The sequence below is a fragment of the Scedosporium apiospermum genome, assembly GCF_000732125.1.
Source record: "Scedosporium apiospermum strain IHEM 14462 chromosome Unknown SEQ_SAPIO_0093, whole genome shotgun sequence".
NCBI lineage: Eukaryota > Fungi > Ascomycota > Sordariomycetes > Microascales > Microascaceae > Scedosporium > Scedosporium apiospermum.
This window is the reverse complement of record NW_015971794.1, coordinates 220,233-244,187: the sequence shown is the minus strand read 5'-3', so window position 1 is coordinate 244,187 and position 23,955 is coordinate 220,233. Positions and strand designations below refer to the sequence as shown.

The 23,955-nt window shown below is 52.2% G+C and overlaps 3 protein-coding genes and 6 pseudogenes across 3 annotated transcripts; 5 read left to right on the top strand and 4 right to left on the bottom strand.

Moving 5' to 3' along the window:
- Window positions 1-1,908: 1,908 nt before the first annotated feature.
- SAPIO_CDS4620 lies at window positions 1,909-3,330 on the top strand (annotated as a pseudogene; the record flags this gene model as incomplete).
- Window positions 3,331-4,279: 949 nt separating this feature from the next.
- On the top strand, window positions 4,280-4,789 carry SAPIO_CDS4619 (annotated as a pseudogene; the record flags this gene model as incomplete).
- Window positions 4,790-5,394: 605 nt separating this feature from the next.
- On the bottom strand, window positions 5,395-6,336 carry SAPIO_CDS4618 (annotated as a pseudogene; the record flags this gene model as incomplete).
- A 2,537-nt stretch (window positions 6,337-8,873) lies between these two features.
- SAPIO_CDS4617 (uncharacterized protein) lies at window positions 8,874-11,559 on the bottom strand (the record flags this gene model as incomplete). The annotated part of the gene is made up of 6 exons (XM_016787124.1): window positions 8,874-9,244; window positions 9,321-9,518; window positions 9,591-9,656; window positions 9,727-9,882; window positions 9,955-10,504; window positions 10,582-11,559. 6 exons carry the CDS (start codon window positions 11,557-11,559, stop codon window positions 8,874-8,876), a joined length of 2,319 nt encoding a protein of 772 aa, XP_016643233.1.
- A 2,967-nt stretch (window positions 11,560-14,526) lies between these two features.
- SAPIO_CDS4616 lies at window positions 14,527-14,913 on the top strand (annotated as a pseudogene; the record flags this gene model as incomplete).
- Window positions 14,914-15,860: 947 nt separating this feature from the next.
- SAPIO_CDS4615 lies at window positions 15,861-16,793 on the bottom strand (annotated as a pseudogene; the record flags this gene model as incomplete).
- A 598-nt stretch (window positions 16,794-17,391) lies between these two features.
- SAPIO_CDS4614 (uncharacterized protein) lies at window positions 17,392-19,781 on the top strand (the record flags this gene model as incomplete). Its single annotated transcript, XM_016787123.1, has 3 exons — window positions 17,392-17,939; window positions 18,119-18,219; window positions 18,316-19,781. 3 exons carry the CDS (start codon window positions 17,392-17,394, stop codon window positions 19,779-19,781), a joined length of 2,115 nt encoding a protein of 704 aa, XP_016643232.1.
- Window positions 19,782-20,661: 880 nt separating this feature from the next.
- SAPIO_CDS4613 (uncharacterized protein) lies at window positions 20,662-21,276 on the top strand (the record flags this gene model as incomplete). The annotated part of the gene is made up of 4 exons (XM_016787122.1): window positions 20,662-20,666; window positions 20,722-20,898; window positions 20,972-21,106; window positions 21,165-21,276. The coding sequence occupies 4 exons, from the start codon at window positions 20,662-20,664 to the stop codon at window positions 21,274-21,276; spliced, it is 429 nt and encodes a 142-aa protein (XP_016643231.1).
- A 377-nt stretch (window positions 21,277-21,653) lies between these two features.
- On the bottom strand, window positions 21,654-23,645 carry SAPIO_CDS4612 (annotated as a pseudogene; the record flags this gene model as incomplete).
- Window positions 23,646-23,955: the final 310 nt, after the last annotated feature.

Genomic DNA, 23,955 nt, shown 5'->3' with positions numbered 1-23,955 from the left:
ACTACGTGGGGTACGTTTGGTATCCTACTTCTTTCTACCTTCTAGAATCACTACCGAGGAACTCAGGGCATGGGTTGTAAACTAAGCTCAGAGGACCAACGACGCCTCTGGAGCCTCATCTCGACAAGGTGAACGGAACCCCAACCGTTTCCTACTGGTGAATGACGATGGTGCTGCCCAAGTTAAGTCAAGATGTTTTCAGAACGAGCAAAGTTTCATATTCCCAAGAGACGTTTGTACACCTCCAAGGACATCTCTGAAAGTAGCGCAAGCACCGCTAGATCTTTTATAGTACAGTGCCTGCGTAATCATGAACCCTCTATAAGTCTTGGATATCTGGGCTATGAGTGGGGAGTATCACATGCTGTTTTCTTGAAAGAATCGAAAGGGGGCATGTTTGCGGTATATGTATTATTCCATGAGGTTTGTACAGATAATACTAGAATCACTATCAGCATGTACCTTTGTACTTCATAATGTAAGGACTCCGTCCTTCATGCAAGTACTTGGTAACTTTGTAACCTGTCCATCCACTCTGCAGGGGTATGAATTGGGGAAGGGAGAACGCGTCGACTCTCATCGCACTGAACGTGCGACAGAGCGGACAGATCTTATTGGCCGGAAGAGTGGTTCAACAGCTGCTGCCGACTGTGAACATGCGTTGTTCTGCCTTCAGCTGATGCCTGCGAGGCCTGTACGACGTGAGATCTGCCTTTCACACAAAAGTAGCTGTGAATTGTGGCTTTGAGGAAGGGGGATCATTGGCCAGTGCCTGGGGAGGCCAGAGATCGCCAGGGCAGAGCTGTATCCTTCGAATTTGCTAGAAATATGCTCCTCAGCAACCCCTCGACCAAGGGATTGCTCTCCTTCCGTCCTTCTCCGTGAAGTGTTTTCTCTCCCTCCCCCCCCCCTCTCTCTCTCTCATCCTCTCTTTTCATTGTTCTTTTTCCATTCATTTTTCCCCCAAGGATTACTCGAAATGCCAAAGAAAGCCCGGCGACTCAACTTCGAAAAGTGCACTCAGTGCCGAAGAGACAAGCAGAAAGTACGGCTCTCCCTCCCTATACAGTTCCCACCCTCGCCGAGCTTACTCTTTTCGCTAACATTCAGAAACGAGTAAGTGCGAACCAGTCGACCGAGAATGGCCTCAGCAGAAATGCAACCGGTGTGTGTTGAAGGGCTGGCCATGCTCTGAAAACGTGAGAGCCGGATCACTCCAGGTCGGCGATGCCCATAGAGTCCCGGGGCCGGATTTTCAGCAATACGTTAACTTGTGAGGGTACTTCCCAAAAGAAATCAGGAAATTTGATGGCTGTAGCTAACATGCCTGACGACTGTCGCAGGTGCTTGAGGCACTCAGCCCTGAATATGATGAGGCGGAACAGACGAGATCCCAATGTGGAGCTTCTCGATGCGGAGATAGCTGAGCAGAATTCCATTCTGCTTTCAGCATATCGCCTAACGAAAAGCACCGAATCTACCTATATCAAGTTTGCAACTCTGTCCCTGGTTGAGAGCGTGATTCTCAACAGTCCCCGAGAAGATTTTCACTCGATGGGTGTCGAAAGGTTCACGGCTTTGGTTGAAACGGCCCGGCAGGTCGGACACTTGGGAGCTGCCTCCTCTATTAGCCTACGTCTATTGTCCAAGCAAGCATTAGTGCGGGGTATAACGGACTTAGGTGTTATAACGCGGTTCGTCGACGATTGTAGTCATCTCAGTCGGCTCATCGACACAACAGCGGCTCTAGGAGGGTCGGATCTTCCATCGAATTTCTCCATCGGCCACAACAGTTTTTCAGTCGCCGCCCGGAATGGCGTAGGATGGTTTCCTTTACTCCTCGCGACGGCATCGGTAGACATCACGCCTACATTTGATGCACATGGTCGCACATTGCTTCACATCATAATGGAACTTCTGCCTCATAAGAGTCTCGTTTTCAACGGATGCCTATTTGAAGGCGAAAGCAGATACATAAGTATAAATGAAGATACAGCTTCACCACTTGAGCGCATTCTCAGAGCCGTGGACATTGACAGGAAAGATTTGCAGGGCTGCACCGCTTTGCATATCGCATGCTCACACGGTCAGGTCCTGGTCGCCAGGTTTCTCATCGAGAAAGGGGCAAAACCACATCTCCAAGATGATACTGGTCGAACCCCTATCGATTTAGCACTAGGCGTTGGTGAGCTAGGTCTTGTGGTCGACTTGTGCAGAAAAGCGCCGCCAGAGCGTCGTGCATGTTTCCTCGTCCACGATGCCCGCGATGCCCGTGCGGAACGGGCGACCCCGCTGTTGGCGGCCTACAATAAGGCTTCTTTCCCCGCCATCAAAATTATGCACGAGATTTGGTGTACGCATCTCGCGGCCAACGACTCCTGTCAAGATGAAGGTTTGGGATTCTTGCATCTCGCCGCGAGCAAAGGGGATACCTCCATGCTCCGCCGCCTTCTTGATAGAAAGCTGCGGCCGTTTGATTGCCTCAGTCGATCCGGTCGAACGCCATTATCCCTCGCTGCCCAGCGCGGATATCCGAAAGCGGTCGAACTTCTGCTCCAGTCTCGCGAAGTAGATCCAGATGCCTGCGATAATTCTGGACGAACGCCTCTCTCGTTCGCGGCTGAAAGCGGACACCATGACGTTGTCAAAATGCTCCTTCTTTTCCGACCTACAAATCCCGACCTTCGGCCCGTCGACTCGAATAGGAAGGATAAGGCGGGCTTCACACCCTTAGACTATGCTACAGCGCAATCGCACCTTCATATTGTCGACCTCCTGCGCCATAGGAACGATTTATTATATGTGAGAACCGCGTCCTGGACTAGGCCCAAAAACCCCTGGCCCCCTGAAGAGCTCGACGCCTCCACGACCAAGGATCTCTTTACGGACCTTGAAAAGGCTATGGGTTCCCTGCCGTCTCCTAGACTTATGGAAAGAAGTGAAGTCCTCTTTTCCTCGAATTTTTCCGGAAAAGTTCTCGAGGGAAACAAAAGGAAGTACGCAGGATCAATCATGTCGAAATCATCCAAAACGACGCAATCCACCAACAGCCACTCCACCAACAACCAACGATTGCGATTTGAAATTGAGTGGCCGGACACCGGGTCCATAAAATCCCACTCATCCATTGGGAGAGACTATGGATGCTGCGGCCAGCAGTTTTCAAACTTGCATGATTTACTCGCCCATGAGGAAGAATTGCATGGGAACAGGGATGAGGGCGAGTACGGAGTAAATGGGACGGGGACACGGAAGCTGGCCGTCGTCAAATTTGGCGCAGAGGAGAGAATACTGGAGGAAGAGGTAGTGGAAGTGGGACGGTTTGCGTAAGAGGAGTTTTTCGTCTCATTGTCATAAATTGCTGGTTATATGAGAGTGTTGTCACCACATAAACTCCGTTAACCCAAGAGTAATGAAACAGATAGTCTGATGATCCAAAGGCGGCGGTAATTTTATCACGTCTTATGGTTATGGACGTTTGCCGTCCGTGGGCAAACTTCAAGTGCGCCCTCGGAAAGCGGTTTCCTCGCGACCCGATTGCCGAGCATGTTAGCGACAAAAATGATGGCGCTAACTCGGAAACGGGCGAGATCCCGTCTCCTCCGGAGTCACGTCGCAAAGCAGTAGGAAAAGCATGATCGGTTTTGCACAGCGTGGAAGCGTTGAAGAGCTTTACTACGGCTCTCTGCTCAACTCCGTCATCTTGCTCTTATTAGAGAAATCAAGTACAGACCTGATAGATCGCGCCAAGCTCGACACGTTGGCACGCATCAGATTCCACTCGATGAGTACTTCGTATACTAACTACACTAGAGGACTGCAGGCCCACCTCCGGGGTATTATGATAAGAGCTAAATTTATGCACCGATGGGTAAGAGTACCTGGTTGGCTCATGGCTGCGCTAAGGGACACGAGGGATGAGACCCACTTCCGCGGGATCTCCAGTGACCCGGGATTGGGCTGGTACTAGGGGGTGGATGACGAGAGAGAGAGAGAGAGGGATGGAGGGAGGGGAGTGGCTTTGCCTGCACTGCAGTTGTGCATTGGGAGGTGACACTTGGAGACGAGCAAGTTTTTTTGTTCCTATGTCCTTGGAGGCTACCGAATGACACCATCCCTGCTTTGACCTTCTACTTCTAGGGAGGAGTACAAAATCTACAAATAGTCAAATGTTCTTGTCGAGAAGCCCACGAGATGAGATGATTCTGAAAGCAGATCCGATCTAGAATGCACCGATAGTACTGGAGCACAAAAACTCAGTCCGCACTCGCTAAGCAACATGGAGTCTCAGATGGCCCACATGAACCACAGTCATGGCACGGCCACTACTACCACTTCTTCGACCGTTCAGGGCGACACGATGCCAATGTCCATGGCAGACATGGCAATGACCTTTTTCGTGTCTTCCACGACGCCACTCTTTTCCGACGCCTGGAGTCCCAAGAAGCCGGGCCAGTACGCGGCGACTTGCTTGTTCATAGTTTTCCTTGGCGTTGTTCTACGGATGCTGCTCGCTCTCAAACCTACCCTAGAGAGCACGCTGTGGCACGACGAAGCCTCGAGTTACAACGACGTCGACCGGACGGAGGAGAGCGCCCTCGAAACGATAATTCCCAAGAGTCAATTCGAGACCTCCGGCCCAAAGAGCCCGCGCCACCGGCACCAGGAGCCTCGGTTTAATCTAGTTCTGCTCAGGCTTCGCTTGTGGTGGCGGACGTGGAGATTCTGGCCCGCTCTAGGGCGCGGCGCCTTCGAGGCCGTGGTGGCGAGCGTTGCCTACCTCCTGTGAGTGTATCCGAGCCTGCGGACACAATTCTATCGAAGGAGGGAAGATGAACAATGAAAAGACTAATTGATGTGTCTACGGGCGTTGACTAGAATGGTGGCTGTGATGACAATGAACGTCGGCTATTTTCTCTCTGCGTTACTAGGGATTTTCTTGGGAACTTTTATCCACGGTTCACCGATGTCCTCGTCGAGTAGTGACGGCACTCACTGCTAGAGAGGCTCGGCGGCCCTCGTTTCTTACTTTCAGAGCGGGGCATACTGGGCGTCTATATGGGTATGGGATTCACTTTTAATCGTGGTTTTTTTCTGATTTTCTAGCCCTCGAACATCCTCCTCGGCATCTACTCGAGACGGCCTCAGGTGTTGCGCAAATTTCAAAGCTTTTTGACAGGAAAAACAACTTTTTGCTTCTGATGTAAATATATATAATACTTCAATTTTATATAGTGGGTAATTGTATTTTAATTCATTCTTAAACATTTAGTAACTAGCTTATATTCTCCACAAAATCTAGGTTCCAGACACAGGTACAGGGCTAAGGAGCACTAGAACCTGCTAGAGTTTGACCCGTACAACAAGAGAGAGACGGGTGCGATGGTCCAGAGGCTAGGGGCTAGTCGACGGAGGTATATCTCTCCAGGTCATGAGTCGGTATTGTAAGAGCTTCCGCCCCGGACAATTCGGAGATTCCAGGGCCGCTATTCTGCGGGATCGTATGTATTGCAGTATGGCAACATGTTGTGATAACCCCCCAAGTCGCGGGATCTCGGCAACGGGGATTTCGTAGTATTCGCGAGTTCCTCTATAGATGAACGGGCCTGGCGTCGGTGTATCGTTGTAGTATTCGTCAATGAAGTCTTTCAGATGAACCGTAACGTACCCTTCGCTGAAAGTTGGGAGGCTCAAAGCTCCATCCCGAGGCCAGGGCACCTTTGCGGCCATGACAAGTTGCTCTGGACTGCAAACGAAGTACAAGACCATCGGCCTGTAAATATTGTACAAGTTGTGGGCCTCTTCCGCCGAGAACGTATCAGAAGAGCTGTCCAGGGGCGGAATGGCGAGGTAGCTCACGGGTTGCTGATTCCGACCAGGAGCCCTTTGTATGAAATCATCCCAGTGGGGACGGAGGAGAATTAGATCCCGACCTGAGTCGAAGCGACGAGGATAAAAGCCATAGGCCGTGGCAGTGGCAGCCGCAGGTGGGGGCGCATATCCGGTTCTGCGAAGAGGCGGGTTCAGGACGGCCTCGTGTGCGAATCGCCTCTCCCTCAGAATACGCTCTCCGGCCGTACGCGCCGAGCGGCAAGTGATGAGGAGTGCGGCGATGGACGTATCGGGGTCCGTCCAGTCCGGGGGCTCCTCGAAGTAATTTTGAGGTACCACCTGATGCAAATAGAGAACACGGCCGTGTCCATGCGGCCATAGAGGCTTCCACAGGACGTGGAGTCGCGCTACGTGTACCAGTGGTTTTCGGGGCGGGACGAAGAAGTCCCAGATCTTATCTTGCAGTTCAAGTGGCAGGTCGGAGAAACGCGGAAAGGTCGACATTTCGTCTTTGTCTTATTCGTCTTATGCCTCTTCTTCTTCTTCCTTCGTTGATACTAAACCGAGGCGAAAATGGTGAGCTGAGTCGAAGTTTTGGAGATTAAGGAGTGATTACTGAACTTCGTAGTAGCTGGTCAATTGATCCAAACTGGTGCCTGGTGCAGTAAAAATACGCTTAATTTCGGAGTACAAATTACGCCGATTCCTTCGTAATATTATTTAGCAAATAATTGCTCGATCTTCGAGTTTTATTCATTAGTTTATTCCCTTCACGATGAACTGAAACCTGGAGAAGTGAACAGTCGACAAAATCACTGAATAGATAAAACTGAGATGACTTGCTGAACCTGTAAGCGAAAAGAATGAAAGGAAACAAGAAAAGACGGCATCCATCTCAGCGTCTTCACGTCTTGGCTCAGGGAAATGTGAGTTATGAGGTACTACTCGACTGGCTGGCAGTCGCCTGGCCGATCCTAACGTCCGTCCCCTTCAGGGGTGTGCGTGGATTGATAGACGACATTGGGATGGATCCAGCATGCTGGCACCCTGCCTGTCCTGTGAGGTCGCAGATGAACCGACCTATCCCCCCCCCCCCCCCCGGGACCTCACCCGACCAGGCAGGGAGTTGAGCACGTTTGAGCTCTTTAATTTCGCCTTGCTCTGCACTATGCTTGTTTCTCACCTGCCTGCAACATCCACGCCATCCCCCGTAATACCTCAGGTCCCCTTCCCTGACTTCGTTACATTGTAATTAACCTCTTATTCCTAAATCGGGGTATAGCGTCATTGTTGTTTCTTGCGTAGCAAAGGGCTTTATTTTGTCGCTAGCCTCCCCGACAAGTACCAAGTATGCCTGCTTCTTATGCCAAGACACTTACTACCCGGCAGATGTTGTTATTGTTTTGATCTACAGGAGCAAAATAAACTCGCAGCGGTTTCTCATCACGGCAGGGCTCTACTTACTTGATATCTCACCCTACTTCGCAGGCCTGTCGCACCCCGACAGCAAGCTCACGATCATGACTACGTCACGATTGCCAACGCTGCACCTCCTGCCTCCGCAGCATTGATTGTTAATGCGGGCACTGCCAGATCACATCCGGCCCCAGTCACAGCCATAGCATGAGCCAGGACGCCTTCAACTTTCACGCCCTCTGGCATCCCCTGGCCTCATCGCTCTGGGACCACTCCTGCGCCGTGCGCCTTAAATACCTTCTCTAAGCCTGCCTAACGTTACCTCCTGCCCTCTACGAAGTATTCTGACCGGAAATACGGCCTTCGGCTCGCCGCTTGCACAGAATTGCCTCTTAATGGATGCACACGCAGGGCTGTGCGTTGGCCGTTACATCGTAGAAAGCACCCCGAAGCTATCCTCCGGGGTCGCGATCGATAGCTCCTTGTGGTCGCCAAACGTGCGCAAACTCGCTCGGGTTGGGCTGTGCGGTAGCATCAGCTCGCTCCTACGCCATCTATAGCAATGCCGCACTATCAATTGCACGATGGTCTCACTTAGGATAGAGGTAGTACCGATAGATAGGGAGAGCCTAGACTGAAAGAGGAAATAGCCTCATTCCCCAGCTCTTCCTTGGTACAGCTGGCTGGGCTCCCTAGAAAGAAGGCCGGCATGAGTCTATCACTGACTTGCCTGGTGCTTGGTAACGGTGGTATCTATCGGAGCAAATTTGTCAAAGAGCTGGCCCTCGATAGCCTTTGGGCTGCTCACATAAAGGGGAGCGCCAACAGATAGTCTTCGTGAACCCGTACCAGCAATTTTACTGACGATCATTGAAGAGAGCAAAAACATAAACCAAAAAGAAAATAGAAGAGAAAAGAAGAATATGAAAAAAAAGAAGGGAAAATCTGATCGTGGCAGGGATCGAACCTGCGATCCCGTGCGACCTCCGTTGTGAAGCACGTGCCTTAACCACTGGGCCACACGATCATTGAACTTCCCTCTGCGCTTTTGGAATATACACAGCTTCCCCTATGCACTACACAGCTACCTGAGATTGCCATGAATGAACAAGCAAGAAGGTTTGTATCGAGGCCACTTGGGAAAACATCAATTGGCCTCTCTCGACTCTTCATTCGCGGATTGGCGGCAAAAGTGGAGCTTGGACGAGAGCCTCCTTCTCATAGCGTTGCTGATGAGGCATCCTTTGTTACCTTCTTCGCGGGGGGGGGGTATTAGGATGTATAATACACAGGCATCTTCGCTGGTGGAATATATTGCGTCGCGAGGTGGGCCTGGACATCTCCATAGTTGTTATAAACATCCCCGTGCCAGTCGACTTCCTTTCTACCGGACAAGAACACGATCACCAAGAGAGTCTCCCGCTGACATGCCCCAGCCCTGCGTCTGGAGCCTAAGATATTACCGCCTAGCGATGAACTCAACACTACCCAATATATTTCTCTCATTTCAGATCAGGCGCTACCTATTTCTCGCTCCCTTCTCCGCGCTGTTCTCCTCGCTGTTCTCTGCGCGGACGATACTCACGAAACGCACTTAGCACTGGCGTATCAGGTCAGGTCAGCTCTCAGCCCACTAAGCTGCCTTCTTCCATGCGCTCAACCCTCTGCCGTATCCTCAGCACAACCTCCAAATGCCTCAGTCTCAGCGGCTTATCCTTGTTCGCCAGCACCAGGGCTGTCTTGATCGAGTTCTTAATCTCCCGGCCGTTGAGGTCCGACTCGGCAAGCTTGTCGAAATCGGCGTCGTCGAGGGAGGCGACGCCGGGGCCGAGCTTTTGGATGAAGTTGACCCAGATCTTACGGCGGGCGGGCTTATCGAGGTCGGAGTAGGGGAGGATGAGGTCGATTCGGGACTTGAAGGCCTTGTCGATGGCTGTGATGCGGTTGGTGGTGAGGAACATTAGACCCCTGTAGTATTCCAGGCGACGAAGGAAGACTGAAAAGCACGGAAGGAAGCAATCAGGTCAGTTCCTTGCAACATTGGATAGGGCTTAGAATCCTCCAAGACTGACTTGAGACTAGTTCATTTCTTTGCAGATTGTACGAAGTCCTGGACTCGAGGAAAACATCCGCCTCGTCGATGAGAAGCACAGCGTCCCAGAGTTGACAACATTCGAGGGCACTCATCAGGGCGCGCTCGACGCTTCCGGCTTCGGTGCCTAAGTCGCTGGCGCTGAGGATGTAGAGGGGGACGCATGATCTTTCGGCGACTAAGGGTATGGATCGATTAGCGCAACTTTCGTTAGCCTATCAAGCTTCGAAATGGACTGGGTTCGCTTTACCAGCCTCGGCCGTGAGGGTTTTCCCAACACCCGGTGGGCCACAGAGAAGTATGATGATTCCCTCGCCTGCGCGTGGCGGTTTCTGTTAGCTTCGACGGCCCGTGAAATAAATCTCGAATAATCACCGAAGGCAAACCTTTGTGAGAGACAAAGTCGTCGAATCCCTGCTTGCTGAGACGCGGCCGGTCGGCAAACGCAAAGATAAGGTCCTTCTCTCCATCGGGGAGAACCAAGTTATCGTAAGGAGACGCATCCCATACGGTCTCTTGAATTCCGTCGATGTCAAACTCGCCTAGTCAAACTCCTAGTTAGAAAAGGAACAATAAAACTTGTTTGGTGGCTTGCGGACCGCGAAATAACTTACACCACTCCTTAGCAGCTAAATCGAACCCTCGGACTCTCGGAGACGCAATTATGCACTCAAGGTCAGTCAAAGGCGTGAGGATTTCATCCCGCCCGAAGCTCGGCTCAGACGGATCGTCATGACGGACTATGGGAGATCTTATCGAGCCCACAGATTTTTTCAATGGGCGGCGACGGGCCTTGACTCTTCTGCCTTCGTCGCTATCGGAGCTGCCACTGGTAGAAGATGAACTGTCGGTGGAGTGCTTATCAGCGTCCGAGTCGCGGGGGCGGCCATCCACGAAGCTCACGTCGGAAGAGGCCGGGCTGACTGTCTTGACTGTTTTGACCGCCTTGGCTGCCTTGACTGACTCGGCTGCCTTGGCTGCCTTGCGAAACTGGGGCAGCGGTGGACGTGGGGGACGCATGCCGGTTGAGTGTGGGCGACGAGAATGCGGCGGGGATTTCTTCATACGGAGAGTCCCCAACTGGGAAATGGACCCCAAGCGAGGTGCGACCTGCTTTTGCACCTTCCAGTAGGCGTACGCATCGATAATGATGCGCCCGGAGATCTGCAGGAGGAGGTTAGTTGTCACCATCTTTCCTAGGTACTGGCAGTGGCTAAAAGGTGTCAAATAAACACACATACCGGCTTCTCCGCAATGCGTCCGGGGCCCACTTCCACGTATTTGGTCCCAGCGTAAGCCTTGACATGGAATCCGCGAAGGGCCTCAAACTTCCTCCCTCGGGCTAGCAGCTTCTCTTCTATCAGACGAGCCCTAGGCGAGAAGTCGAGCGGGTAGAAGGGTAACTTGTCAACCGACCGCGGCTGGTTAAACTCATAAATGCGCAGGTTGCGGCCTGCCACGCCCGAGACAGCACCGTTCCAGTCGACGTAGGCGAGTACGGCGGTGTAGTAGGCTGGCTGCGGCCCGCATCGTGGGGTGAATTCCACGTCGACCAACCTGAATGCCTTAGTGCAGTCGTTGCTAACTATCAGGCAGCCCGGCCCCAGGATAAGCCACAGGTCGTCGAAAGAGACGGTTCCCGTTTCCTTGACCCTCTTGAGCGCCGAGAGCTGATTGGCGATCCGTGGTTCAAGGGTGTCCTTGAGCAGTCGTAACTCATCATCCAGAAGTTCGTCCGCCCTCGCCCGCTCCACCTCCTCCAGGAGGGCGGACCACCTGTGCACGTACGGCTTAAAGGGCGGCGACACGGCGTAGGGTGATGCGTCCGCATACCATGACGGATAGTTCCGGAAGACGCTGTCGAGCACGGCACGGAGTCCGGGGCTCTTCGCCTCGATGGAAGAGGTCGCCCATCCGACTTCGTCGCCTTCGCCGACTTTTATCATGCGGTGGACGACGGCGAAGCCGTGGGCGAGGTCGCGGAGACGGCGTTCCTCGTGGACAGGGTCTTGGAACTCGGACCAACGTGCCATTCGCGGTGAGGGGTCCGTCGAGTGGTTGTAGAAGGTCATAATCTTATAATCGGGAGCACTTTGGTCTTCTTTGACCTGAGAGAATTCCACCTTGGAGGCTTCGGGCTTAGCGGCCGTCTCGCTGACATCTCCGGTGGAGTTGGAGACGTTCGCCTCCCGTGGAAGCTCTTCAGAAGGCAGGGTCATTGTCTTTGCTGTCGCTTCTCAAGACAGTTTCAACTTATCAATTTATGTTTGAGGTGTACTATTTGGGAGTTGAAGGTGGCGAGGGACGTGTAAGCTGAATTGCCGGGACAAGCTTTATTATTTATTATCCATAACAGACACTACCAACGGGACAGTATCCTAGGTAGCCATGTGACTAGGTCTAGGCTTTCTAACGTCAGGCAGCACAGCATGAAGGCTTGCATGTTGACCCTCGGTAGATCGGAGGAACTCCTCTTTCTCGGGAAGCCCTCCAGTTATAAAAGGGCGCGAACCGTTCTTACCCACGGAATATCATCCCCTTTGCAGCATAGCAATTTTAAGGCGAACGCTGACTGCGTCTCGTGTCGCCAGAGAAAGAGGGGGTCGAGGTCTCATGGTTGCCTGAAAATCTTCGTCTCGAGTGCTAATTCGTCGGAGCCAGCAGATGGGCCGCATGTCGTGTAGCACAGGCGAAATCAGCGATGCAGGTAGATGGGGGCACTGTCATAACCTGCATGTTTGTAGCCGGATCCGGACGGAGTTAGTCAGACGACGCTGACTTGCAATGTCAGGATTGCCCGCCCACATTGAGAGCGGAGTTGCATACAAATCCCGCATCCTGTTGCAATCATTTTCGATGCCTAACAGCCCCCGAAAGAGAGCTCGCCCCAGCCCGACTGCCAATCGAAGTGCCGCTACCGCTTGGACTGGGACGAGCGCCGCGTGCCTGCATGTCGTACGGGACGCAAGGGAATGCCGCTATCCACCACCACATTACAAAGATCATTGTAACCCCCAATGATCTATCTATGCCCCATATACTAGAGTAAAGTGAAAATATCCTTGCCTCAAATCTAGGTGTTACACTAGACAGGCACACGTGGGCATTAGGGCATCCGGATCTGAATCGTGGTCTCCAGCTCCTCTCATCTCCGTGTCGTATCCGTGTCATGATCTCTGCGGAGAGACCACATTTCCCAAGTTATGTTTCCTTTTCAAGCAGAGAATAATACCTTATTTTCATAGATGTAAATGAACTTGCATTCACAAAGGCTGTCGATGAGAATGTGCATCCCAGCGTTTGGCTTTGGCGAGTGTGTAAAGTTTGTCTTAATGTACGCTGTAATTTGAGGATCGGGAGGCTTAATCAGAATCGTCTGGGAATTTGGCTCGAGGTCGACTCGGCCCAAAGTAGAAAAATAGATGACAGAGAGGACAGAGATGATTATGGGATGTGGGACTTCGTTTCTGTCCAGTTCATGCCGTATTCGCATGCAGAGACTGTGGAAGACGGGACCGGGTGTGAATTGTGCGCCTGTTCTAAAACATATTCTGCTCGTCTGCTACATGAGGGAAACAAAAACAAAGACAAAAGAGAGTTGTTGGAATTTTGGATCTGGCAAACTGTTAACCCACGTAGATACTGGGTGAGTGAGTCTCTGTGCTCTTTCTTGTGGTACTTTGCGACCAATGCAACAACCCCCATCATCGAACAAGTCCGTCAGCCAACATCGCCTCCGAAAGAAAGACTTGGCCATGACGGCGTCGCCAGTTCAGACTTTCCGTGGCAGCTGCAGACCCTCCTGCATGAAAGCGCGCCTCGCGAAGGAGAATAGCGTATATGTTATGGACAAGATCTGTGTGAGGAGAGCATGGGTACAGATGCAGAGGTGGCAGATCACTCCACCTCTACCAGCCACGATCTTGTTTTTATTTACAGTTTTGTTATAATATGCTTAATTCAACTCGTGGCTCAGTTTTCAGACATGGTGGCGACGTATTTGTGCTTTGCGATTGCTCCTCATCATCGCGCCTGGGTTCAAGATGCAGACGGCATCGCCACCTTCTTTGAGTCTTTAATACATGCTGTCATGACAGCCCACTGCAATGGTGGGTCGGACCGAAGGTCTGTACTGAGTTCGAGCAATGACTATCCAGTTCGGCACAAACTCCCCAATCCCTTAAGATATACTCTCCCAGTTCAATCTCATGAAAACATTGCTGGGGGAGTGCGAGGGTGGCTTGAAGTGCAGAGCCGAACGTTACCCCCCGTACATTACTGAGAATCAAAGCTAACGAAAAGAGGTACTTGAAGGAAAGTCGTGTCGTTTGGAACTAGGATGGATTGGGAGATGGAATTTGCTCATGGGGCTAAATGGTAAACAAGTTCGCCGTGCCCATCAGAGCAGCTCTCCGGGGCGGAAAGGACTTGGAGGGCGGCCATGCAGGTCCCAGGCAGGTCCATTTCCCGCAATGGAAGGCTAGATTCACGACTTTTGGTTCCTGTCGACCAGGGACCTAGCCGTCACACCATGCCCACTTTTAGTAGCGATCAGGGGGACCCTAATTTCCGTCTCCGGCGCCCAAATCCGTCGCCGTGGGGTTAAGATCCAACCATTCTTGATCATCGTTTCCACAAGTTCTTGCATATAACGAGATTCTCATTGGCTTAAACAATCGCTTTCCCACAGCTGCAGGAGACAAGCTTTGAACTGCACTAGTTTAGTTGTAGTGTTGAAGTCGGCGGAGCTGATATTGTTGATGTTGGCATTATCAAACGTTAAGACGCCATCGCGTCTTGGCATCGGCGCCACTTTGAGCAAGATTGAGCGTATTTTCTCAGCTTTAGCCGCATCCGTCTCTCGCATCCGGAAGCGCTTCCGCCCACCACGGGACGTTTCCTTCCTAGATGAGAGATCCTTGACGCTTTACTGCGTCGGCGGTGGTGGGATAACGCTAGTGAACAATGATGCGATGGACTCGTGATTTTGCAATTTTGGTAAATTGGAGCAAGATCGTTGGGGGCCACCACCTTGGCTATTTAACTGCTCATCTGCCCTCGACGTTCTGATGCCATTTCTTTTGCCCAAGCTCTATCCCAGGTCTCTTGTTTGCTCTCGTCTCACACTAAAGCTAAAACAAATCACACTCGTTTTGAAGAATCAAACCAAATCACAATCGTTCAAAATGGTCAAGCCAACCGTCTGCCTCACTCTCTTTGCGGCCGCCGCTCTCGCCGCCAGCCCTGCCCGACGCCACGAGGGCCACGATCACGGTGACAACTCCGTAGCCGTCAGCAGCGATGTTCCCGCAGAGACGAGCACCACCGGCCACGAGCACCACCACGAAGAGCCCTCCGCCACCGTCTCTAGCGCAGCTCCTGCCGAGACGACCCCGGTCCACAGCCACGATGGCGGTGAACACCACGACCACGGAAACACGACCTCGTCGGCGTCCGGCAGCTCTGCGCCGCCCGCGTCGACGTCTTCTGTCCCCGTAGCGGGCGCCAGCACTACTGGCCTCTCTTGGACTTTGGCCGCTGCTGTCGCTGCCTTGGTTGGATATATGGCCTAAGTGCTTGGAAGAGAATATGATTTGAAATGAGAGAAGAGGAAAGGGGTTGGGGGGAAGGAACATGGTTGACTTGTCATGATATCTGTGATATCTGGTTGTACGGAAGGAGTTGACTGGTTATAATGCTGTAATGCGATGTTAATTATACGTGTACATGTGCACTTAGCAATTAAGAATGTGACTGCTAGGACCAGCCATTGAAGTCGAGCAGAATATGAATCCGCTTGACGGGTTTCCAGTTTTTACGTATCAGCTGAAAGCGAAGGAGGAGAAGAGGGTCTCGTCACAAGGGCCTTGGACCCCATGTTCATGAACCCCACTACGCCATACCACATTAAACACTCAGGCCTACTTGGTACATGGGTAGATCAGGAGTGTTTTAGACGTTGTATCGCTCTGCCAGGTGGCCGTTCATGAGTAGGAGGCGGCGTAGGAATGCCGAGCCGCGACCGGTGTCCAGCGTTTGCATCATGTTGAATCTCAAGCTGCAAAGGAAACTTCCTTGAAGCGGCAGTCACAAGAACAAGGCACTGATTTGACTCTTCCACACATCACTCTAAATTGAAGTCCGGGAGCATCTATTGTGGGCCACCCAGCTACCTAATTTCGCTCTTGGCCCTGACAATACTTATTCGCTCCCAGTCCAGCCACCCCAAACGATGGACTTGGTTCTAGCCTTCGCATCACTGACCGATGCCAGCGAAGAAGCATTTCCAGTCAATATGAGTCGATTTCGTTATGAAATTGCACTGAAAATCAAGGCACGACCAATTTTCCATGGTGAGAATGGCAAAGGTGAATCAATTCAATATCGATAGGCCTCAGAAAACAGTTTCGCATCGTCCCAGGCCTATTGGTGTCTAGTTTCTGCGGGGCGCCTGCCTATCTGCCATAAGATTACTAGCCCATTCACCTTCCCTCACTAGCTTGCTTCTCTCGAATCTTCTTCAACAGAAAGGGATAGACCCCGTTCGCCGGGATCTGTGGACTGCCTGTTCCAGGATGACTACAGCATCGTGATTTAGCTGCTCGGGCGTCATCTCCACCCATGGATGTGACGGATAGAAGAAGTCCCGTGCATCTGTCGTAATCTTGTCCGCCATCATACGGTACTCGGGTGAGCCTCTGGCAATGTCGTGAACCTGTGCTGTTTTTTGCATCCAGATGTCGTGGAATCTAGATCCATCAAGAGTATACGAATTGGTCGTAAACCAGAACATGGGATGTCTAAGTGTGTGATCCGACTCGCGCATCTCGCTCAGATGCTTGATAAGCCCCGCCGTCTCGCTGGCGCCGAGGTTCGAATAGGCGTTCTCGAGGTATCGCCTAGCGTTGACGATGTCGTCAGAGTCCTCCGAAAAATAGGGACTCCCGCCTCGGGTTAGCGCGGTGCGACAGTCCTCGAACGAATCGGCGAGGGCTCTGAACAAGTCTCGATCCCTGACAATGATGCTTGGGTTATCCCGCGTCAGGTTGCCCACGGCCGAGTGCATCCTCGATAGGCTGTAGGCGTGGAAACCGTAGCTGCGATTGAAGAGCTGCTGGACGACCAACTGCCCATCAGGAAAGTAGCTATCGATCCCGGACTGGTCAAATTGCGTATGGGGAGGGTTGAAATCGGACGAGGGACCTTGAATGTTCTGGACGAACTCGTAAAAGTTGCAGACTTCGGTCAGATCGGCGCCGACGCACCCTGAACCGGCCTTGGCGTTGTCAGCGCCGTACATGGCGGCCTCCATCTTGTAAACATAGTAGGCATGGAGAATAATGTACGCGAGGCCGGCTCTCCGGAGCTGGCCTGGGGACTTGACCCTGGGCCGCTCTGGGTCGAGCAGCACTGCTAAGGTTGGCGATGCTACGGATGAGAGGAGAAGTACCATGAGGTAGGAAAGACTTGAAAGTTTCATTTCGTGAGATGTACGGTAGTCGACGTTGAGAAATGAGACTCTAAATTGGAGCTTAGAGGTTGTGAGTAGAAGAGGCGGAATGGGGGATCGATAGGGGATCCTCTGAAGCGATGTGCTCCTGGAAGTTGACGGATGCTTCCTCAATACGACACCCTTCCTATTGTTGCTTCCGATACACGAATCGAGTGAAAATCGAGTCAAAATCACGTTCATGCGATGGTGAATCACTTGAATTATTTAAGTAATGGCTCTTCTCCAACCTCATCGACATCGGGCGTTTCTTATTGTTCCCTTCTCTCAATTCCGCGTAGTATCTACCGAGTCTCTTTCACATACTTCCTTCCTATACTGTCCATCCTCGATTCAACTAACTACACATTCTCCCCCTCCCCGGCATACCTCTTACTCTACGCCCCACGGTAAAACCGCTCGAGAGTATCAACATGACATCGCGATCACACCCTCCCTAGTTGCCTTGCTGGCAATCATAGTCGGCTCGGTGACCTCAACCTCTTCTCCACGAGCTCTGGGGCTTACGGGCAACGATACTTCCGACTTTGGTAGATCCCGAATGGCTTTTTACGATGCCTTCAACACCAAGGACCGCCCCAACTGCTACGATATCAATGTCTCCGCAATCCCGGATTACTTCAGTCACATTCACTTCGCCTTTGCCGATCTAACCGCGGACTACCAGCTCGATGTCAGCCGCACCAGCGACCAATTTGAGGCCCTCAAGAAGATGCCCAACAAGAAGATCATCTCCATCGGAATCGGAGAGAAGTTCAACAGCACAATGTCTAAGATGCTCCATGCGGGCGTGCAGAGTGACAAGGCCGACCTTTTTTCCCAGAGTATCGGCGCGTTTATCGATTCACATGGCCTTGATGGTGTCTCTCTCGCCTGGAGCCCGTATGCCGGGGAGGTCGACCAGTATATTTCATTTCTCGGTACCTTGAGGAGCCAGCTGCCGGCCGGAAAGACAATCTCCGTCGCTATCGACAGGCATTTCCAGGATCCGAAGTATAAGATTAAACAGATCGCTGATGCTATCGATCACTTTATCTTCAAAGCTTTCGATTATCACGGATATCTAGATGTTCTCTCCCAGCCTCAACTGTACGTTCCTCACTCTTCCCGTTCCCTTTCCTTCCCACCCTACCTCCTAGAAAAAAAGGAGAAAAAGAAAAAAAAAGATACTAACAAGTGGGCGTCCCCGAATCTACAGGATTGACTGCCCAGAAGGACATTGTCAGGTCTCATGTCAATTGGACTGAAACTGAATTGGCCTTGTCCAGTTTCACCAATTCTGGAGTCCCCTCTACGAAGATCTTCATCGGCATGGCCCACCATGGCAGAAGTGTCAAGTTGGCCGACGCCGAGTGCTTTAACACTACCTGTCAGTTTCTCACAGACATCCCCATCTGAGGAGAGTGCACCGACGCCACGGGATTTCTCTCCGAATACGAAATCCTCACCCTCCGCACGGAACTAGATCCTGCATTTGAAACTTATTTCCCGTTCGATGAAGACGACAAGGATAAACCCCCCATTGTCCGGGACATTTACGATTCCGCGTCCAAGGCCAATATCTTCATCTATAACGACGATCAGTACATTTCTTGGCTTGATAGAGAGGCCAGGATGGATTGGTTTAGCGCGCTTGTCGACTATGATATTGGCGGCATCGTGGACTGGATGTACGATCTTACCTTTGGCGTTGATACCCTCATCAGGCCCATGAAGGCCAACGACACGAACATTGCTCCTCGGTGCGACTTCAGCCGAAAATTCAAGGACCTCAACGAAGTGGACAGAGCCATGTCGGAAGAAGGCGTGAACCCGGAATGCGCCGGGTACTACTCCCTCATAGCGCTCGAAAGCATGCTCGATGATGCAATACAGGCGTACGAGGACATCGATAGCGATAACTTCAACGAGAACTGGGACTCATACGGGAGCCACATCAACAACACCATTCAGATCCAGCTCGATAGGTGCATCAACTGGATAGACAATGGTCCTTGCAACAAGTACTTCCATTGCGCAATGGAGGAGGCGGACCAGTTCTTGGATGAAGGAACCTGTCCGTTGGGCAAATACGACCCAGCCCGCTTTTCCGATTACGTTGTCACATACACTCTAGAAGACGAAGACGGTTTTTACAGAACACTTTCGGAGGAATACGGAATCGAGAGGGACTGGGTCAAGTTTGGCGAGACTCTAGAACAACAGAAATGCCACACTCAACCCCAGCAGTCCGACAGCCCACAACACGACGGACCGGGACGCCGCCTGTCCCGGCGACAAGAGTGCCACTCCTACCGACGGGAAGTCAAGAACAAGCCCATGAAGGCCGACGACATCCAGGTCTCCAACCCCAAGGAATTAATCAAGCAAGTCAGCGCAAACCTCACAAGCATCCAGGCCGCCTTCACCGAGCAGCGCATGGCCATCATCTCGAGCCTATGGAATGGAACCTACCACGAGCCGGCCGAGGCGTACTCCATGCCCGTCTTCATGTTCATGCAGGCCGTCGAGTCGATGAACCAGGCCGCCGCGATCGGGGAAGAGTACCGAAAGGAAAAGGACGAGAAGAAGAGGAAAGAAATGGTTCTCTCGATCATCACCGGCATGCTCATCTTCATCCCATTCGCCGGAGAGGCAGCTGCCGCCATCGGTTGGGCCTCGTCCACCATTGCGAAGATCGGCATCCTTATCGGCGCCGCGGGGGACGCTGGTCTTATGGGCGTGGACCTTGTTCAGAATCCGGAGGCAGCTCCGATGGCCGCTCTGGGGATGCTTCTCATGGGAGGTGGCGCGAGAAGTGCTAAGCGGGTTGCCGAACTTGCGGAGGCGAAGAAGGCGATGGGTGGCGATGATCTGGCTAAGCTTGGAGCGGTATTCAAGGCTAATGAGGACAAGTTACAGGCGATTCTCAATGTCTGTCGCAAGCAGTGAAGCTCGACTCGAGCGACGTGTATAGGAAAGTGAGGAAGAACTGGTGCGGATGGTTAATACTACCCTGGCAACAGCCATATGGCTGACAACCCGGGTTGGTGATAAAGAACTAAAAGAGGCCGCATAACAGCCAGAGAATTTAGATCATTGTACAGCTCAACTCGGTATTGAATGCCTCCGTAATATGTAATTAACTTCCTCAGTTCGATTTCTCCTTAGGCCATGTCTAGTGATGTTGATGTTGTGGTTGAGAGCTTAGCCATGCCTGGCTGCCTAGACCGACTCGAATTTGACCGGATCCGAGGGTCACACAGGCAGGGCACTAAACTTAGGTATGCCCTGTCCAACAGTGCAGCACAGGCACCGCATTCCGATACCCTAGTTAAGCGAAAGATGCGGAAGTGTTCGTCGTTCGGTTTCATTTGATGATCCTATCTCCTTTCAGACGCCAACCTCGCGCCATATCTCCATGGCGCACGGAGCTGAAGACAATTATGTACTATTGCTGGTATTCTATTCAGCGGTGAGAAGTTTCACAGGCCGGATCCACATCTCAGACAGGGGTTACATTTAGGCAGGAGGGCTTCTGCCTAGAGCCAGGGATGGAATTGCCCAGGATGCCGGCGCTTCCCTTGTCTCCCTTGCCTTGGAGGCATGGAAAGGGGTCAAGGCGGTCCTGGCCTCGCATCTGTGGCGTGAAAGATTGCACGTTCCCATCCCTACACGGAAGCGTCCTTACTCTAAGAAGCAGAGTCTGACCAGATAAATTCAATGAACATCCCGTCAGTCAAGCAAGATATAGCTCATCCTCTCCATCCATCCATCCATCCATCCATCCATCCATCCATCCCTACATCCACCACTTCAGCTCACCTTGATCATGGGGTAGGTTAGACTCCAAAGCTTTACAGACGCACACAGCATGATCTGACACACCTAGGTATACTCATTACTGGACCATCAAAGACGCCGCTTCATGGCGCAAATGCCTACCGCAATTGGTGGATGATAGCGGTCTCATCATCAAGCATTCCGGCGTCGCCATCTGTGGCAACGATTATGACTTGCCCCCGATGCTCGACAAAGACGAGGGCATTTCTATAAACGGGAAAGATGAGTGAGTAATCCGGTTCCTGCACACAAAAGCAAAGACATTATGTCGTGTTCATAACACCACTAAGCCATCTCAGTGGATTTGAGCCCTTCTGTCTTGCCCTCGATGAGGGATTTGACTTCTGCAAGACTGGGAGGAGACCGTATGATTTGGTGGTGTGCGCAATTCTCCTGAGGGCTCATCAGCTGGCACCGAAGGTTCTGGATATCCAGTATGTCCTTTCCCCCTGCTATCCGCGTTTTCGATAGCGGAGGCTAACCAGTGAGCAGCTCCGATGGCCGTTGGAATGAAGTGGGGTGGCGGAATGCTCGCGAGTTGATCAATCAACTTTGGCCGGATGAAGCCGTAACTTGTCCTTGGGGAGACGCACCGGACGAGTGAGCCAGTTGACATGAGGATGAGTCCAGACGGGGAGTGAATAGATAACGGTGACAAGGGCATACATAGTAGGGTCTGTCTCATTTTGAGTGGCCGACTTATACAGAGAACAGTAGATGGGTTTTTATTATATATTTCGTTATCCATTACCTTAAAACACTCCAGTTTACAAGAAAACATTTTGATACCTCGGGACCCTTCTTACTCTTTACTTGGCCCTGGGAATACGCCGCCTTCTGTACCCTCTTCCGGGGCAGAAGACGCCCACGATTAAAGACAATGGACCTCACAAGGAGAATCCCATTTCTAGTCCCTACCCCATCGGAAGAGTTAGAGCCCATTCAAGTTCCATACGTTGGCACCCAGGTGATGTCAGGTATTCAAAGCCTGAATACATCGAACTGGTCTTCCGTGATAATATCCTGCCAGCTTGTTTGCATTCCGCCATTCTCGCGGCGTTGCCACAGCGCCTTCACCATATTTTTCAGCACGACCAAATTCCTGAAGCCGAGTTTTTGCCTTACATGGAACCAGGAGAGGACACGCGCCTGCAAAGCAGAGGTTCCACACTCCGATGCTATGACGATGGCGGGCCACATCATGATGGAGCCGGCTTCTCCTTCTCCAACCTCCTCGATAGCTTCAAGTTGCCTCACACCTTGCTCGACAATGGTCTGCACTGTCTCGACGGGAGCACGCCGTACGGAGCGCTGGAAGAATACAAGCGAGGCGTAGTAGAAAGCCTGCGCCATGTGATGTAGCATGAGTGCGTGCTTCTTCGGGAGGGCGCTGTCTGTCCTCGCAGCGGGGAAGTTCAAGTACAGCTGCAGCTCGAATGCGTCAAGTTCCCGCGGCTCTGGAAGCACTTCATTCGCGATAAGAGTGTTCATGTAATCCATGTTTCTCAAGAACGAGGTTGTCGCTCCGTAGTAAGGGAAACACAGCTGTGCGTTGTCCCCCATTTTCTCCAGGAATGACTTCATTTGCTCACGCGGCACCTCGCATCCGCACAGGATGGCCATACAGACGATGTGCGACTGAAAATCTGACGAGATGTCCCGCGAACGCAGTTTTCCTAGATAGGCAATTCCACCATCGACGTGCATCCGCCACCGCCTGGTGTGACCTGAGATGGCCTCAATAGTGATGCAAGCCATGATAGCCATCGCAAAAGATTGGTCGCGGTGTTGGTCTACCTGGGTGAGATTGTGGCTCAAATGTCGGATGCCTTCTTCCTCGTGGTGCAGCGCCAGGACGTGATCTTCTTTCCGCGTCCGGCCGCTCAGCTCGTACAAGTTGAAGGCGGCGCAAGCACAGATGGCGTGGAAAGTTGCGATATCTGCGTTGGAGCTCGTTACGCTGGATGTGAGGCCCCGCAAGGCCATCGGCAGCATCAACGATCGGCAAGGGTTGTTGGGTTCGTCGATTAACACGAGCTTTCTGCTCGTGAATGTCATCCAGTGGTGGATCAGACGCTTTTCCGACCCAGGGATTTGAAGGAGGTCCAAGTGAGTTGGAGGACGGCTTTCGGCGGACCAACGGCCTACTTGTGGAGTTCCCACTACTAATTGTCGAGCGGTTCCAGGATGCGAGATGCCTTGTCTTCCAACAGCATCTTGGGAATGAAGGGGAGGGCCTTGGTGTGGAACTTCAAGAGGTGACGGCCCGGTCTCAAAGACGTCTTCCGCTGGTGTATGGAAGCCTAAACTATCGTCCCCAGGGCTCGGAAGGGAAATGGCTGGTGCAGATGCTGCTACGACGCCAATCTCGATCCGTCCAGGCCCAGAATTCTGTGCAGTCATCGACGGTTGCAGGGCTGAATTTGGCGACGCATCCCTGAGTATTGATTCCTCAACTGGCCCGGATTCATGTGGGCTCCGTGATGACTCCGGGAGCGGCTGCGGATCCGGGGACACCCCTGGGTTTGGTGGGTCCGATTCTCGTACTGAAAACACAGAGAAAATACCTCCCTCAGAATGCGGGTATCTCAAAGGCTCGTCATCAATCTGCGTGAGCATAGCGTCAACCTCTGGAGACGACAGGCGTGGGGCACAAGAAGACAGCAACTGCGTAGTCGATCGCCTGCTCGGCTTCGCTCTCGGAGCTCGGCCGGCCAGTGGCTCTTCTCTCTCTGCCCCTTGGTCGGGGTCACCAGTCGTCGTGAACCAGCTGAGGCGGATTCCGTATCCCTCGCAGGGGATCTTGGCGAGACGACACCTGCGGCAACTCGGGGTTTCCTCGTCACATTTGAGCCGACGCGACCGGCACGTCCAGCAGCCAGTAAATGTTTTGGTCCGTTTTCGTTTCCCAGGGTGCCTTGCCGCGAAGGGGGCAATCTCCCAGGTTCCGTCATCATCGTTGGGCTCGACCATGTTGTTGCTTGTTGTGGTAGGCAAGGAAACTACAGCAAGGTGGGCTCGGCATCACTTTCTCCCCAAAAGCCAAAAAAAAAAAGGAAAGCGGAGGCGATTACGATTCACTTCCTTGACCGCTTGAAATTGTCGAGCAGCAACAGAGCTCTCCGATTGGTTCGCTGTCACCTTCCAGAGATTAAAATCGTGGTGCTGGCTCTGATTGGGTCGTCGTAGCTTGCCCTGCCAATTTTTCTCGGCATACTTTGCCATCTTCTCGCTAAACCTTTCCTAGACGGCCGCACGTCACCCAAGCTCATCGGGTTTCCTC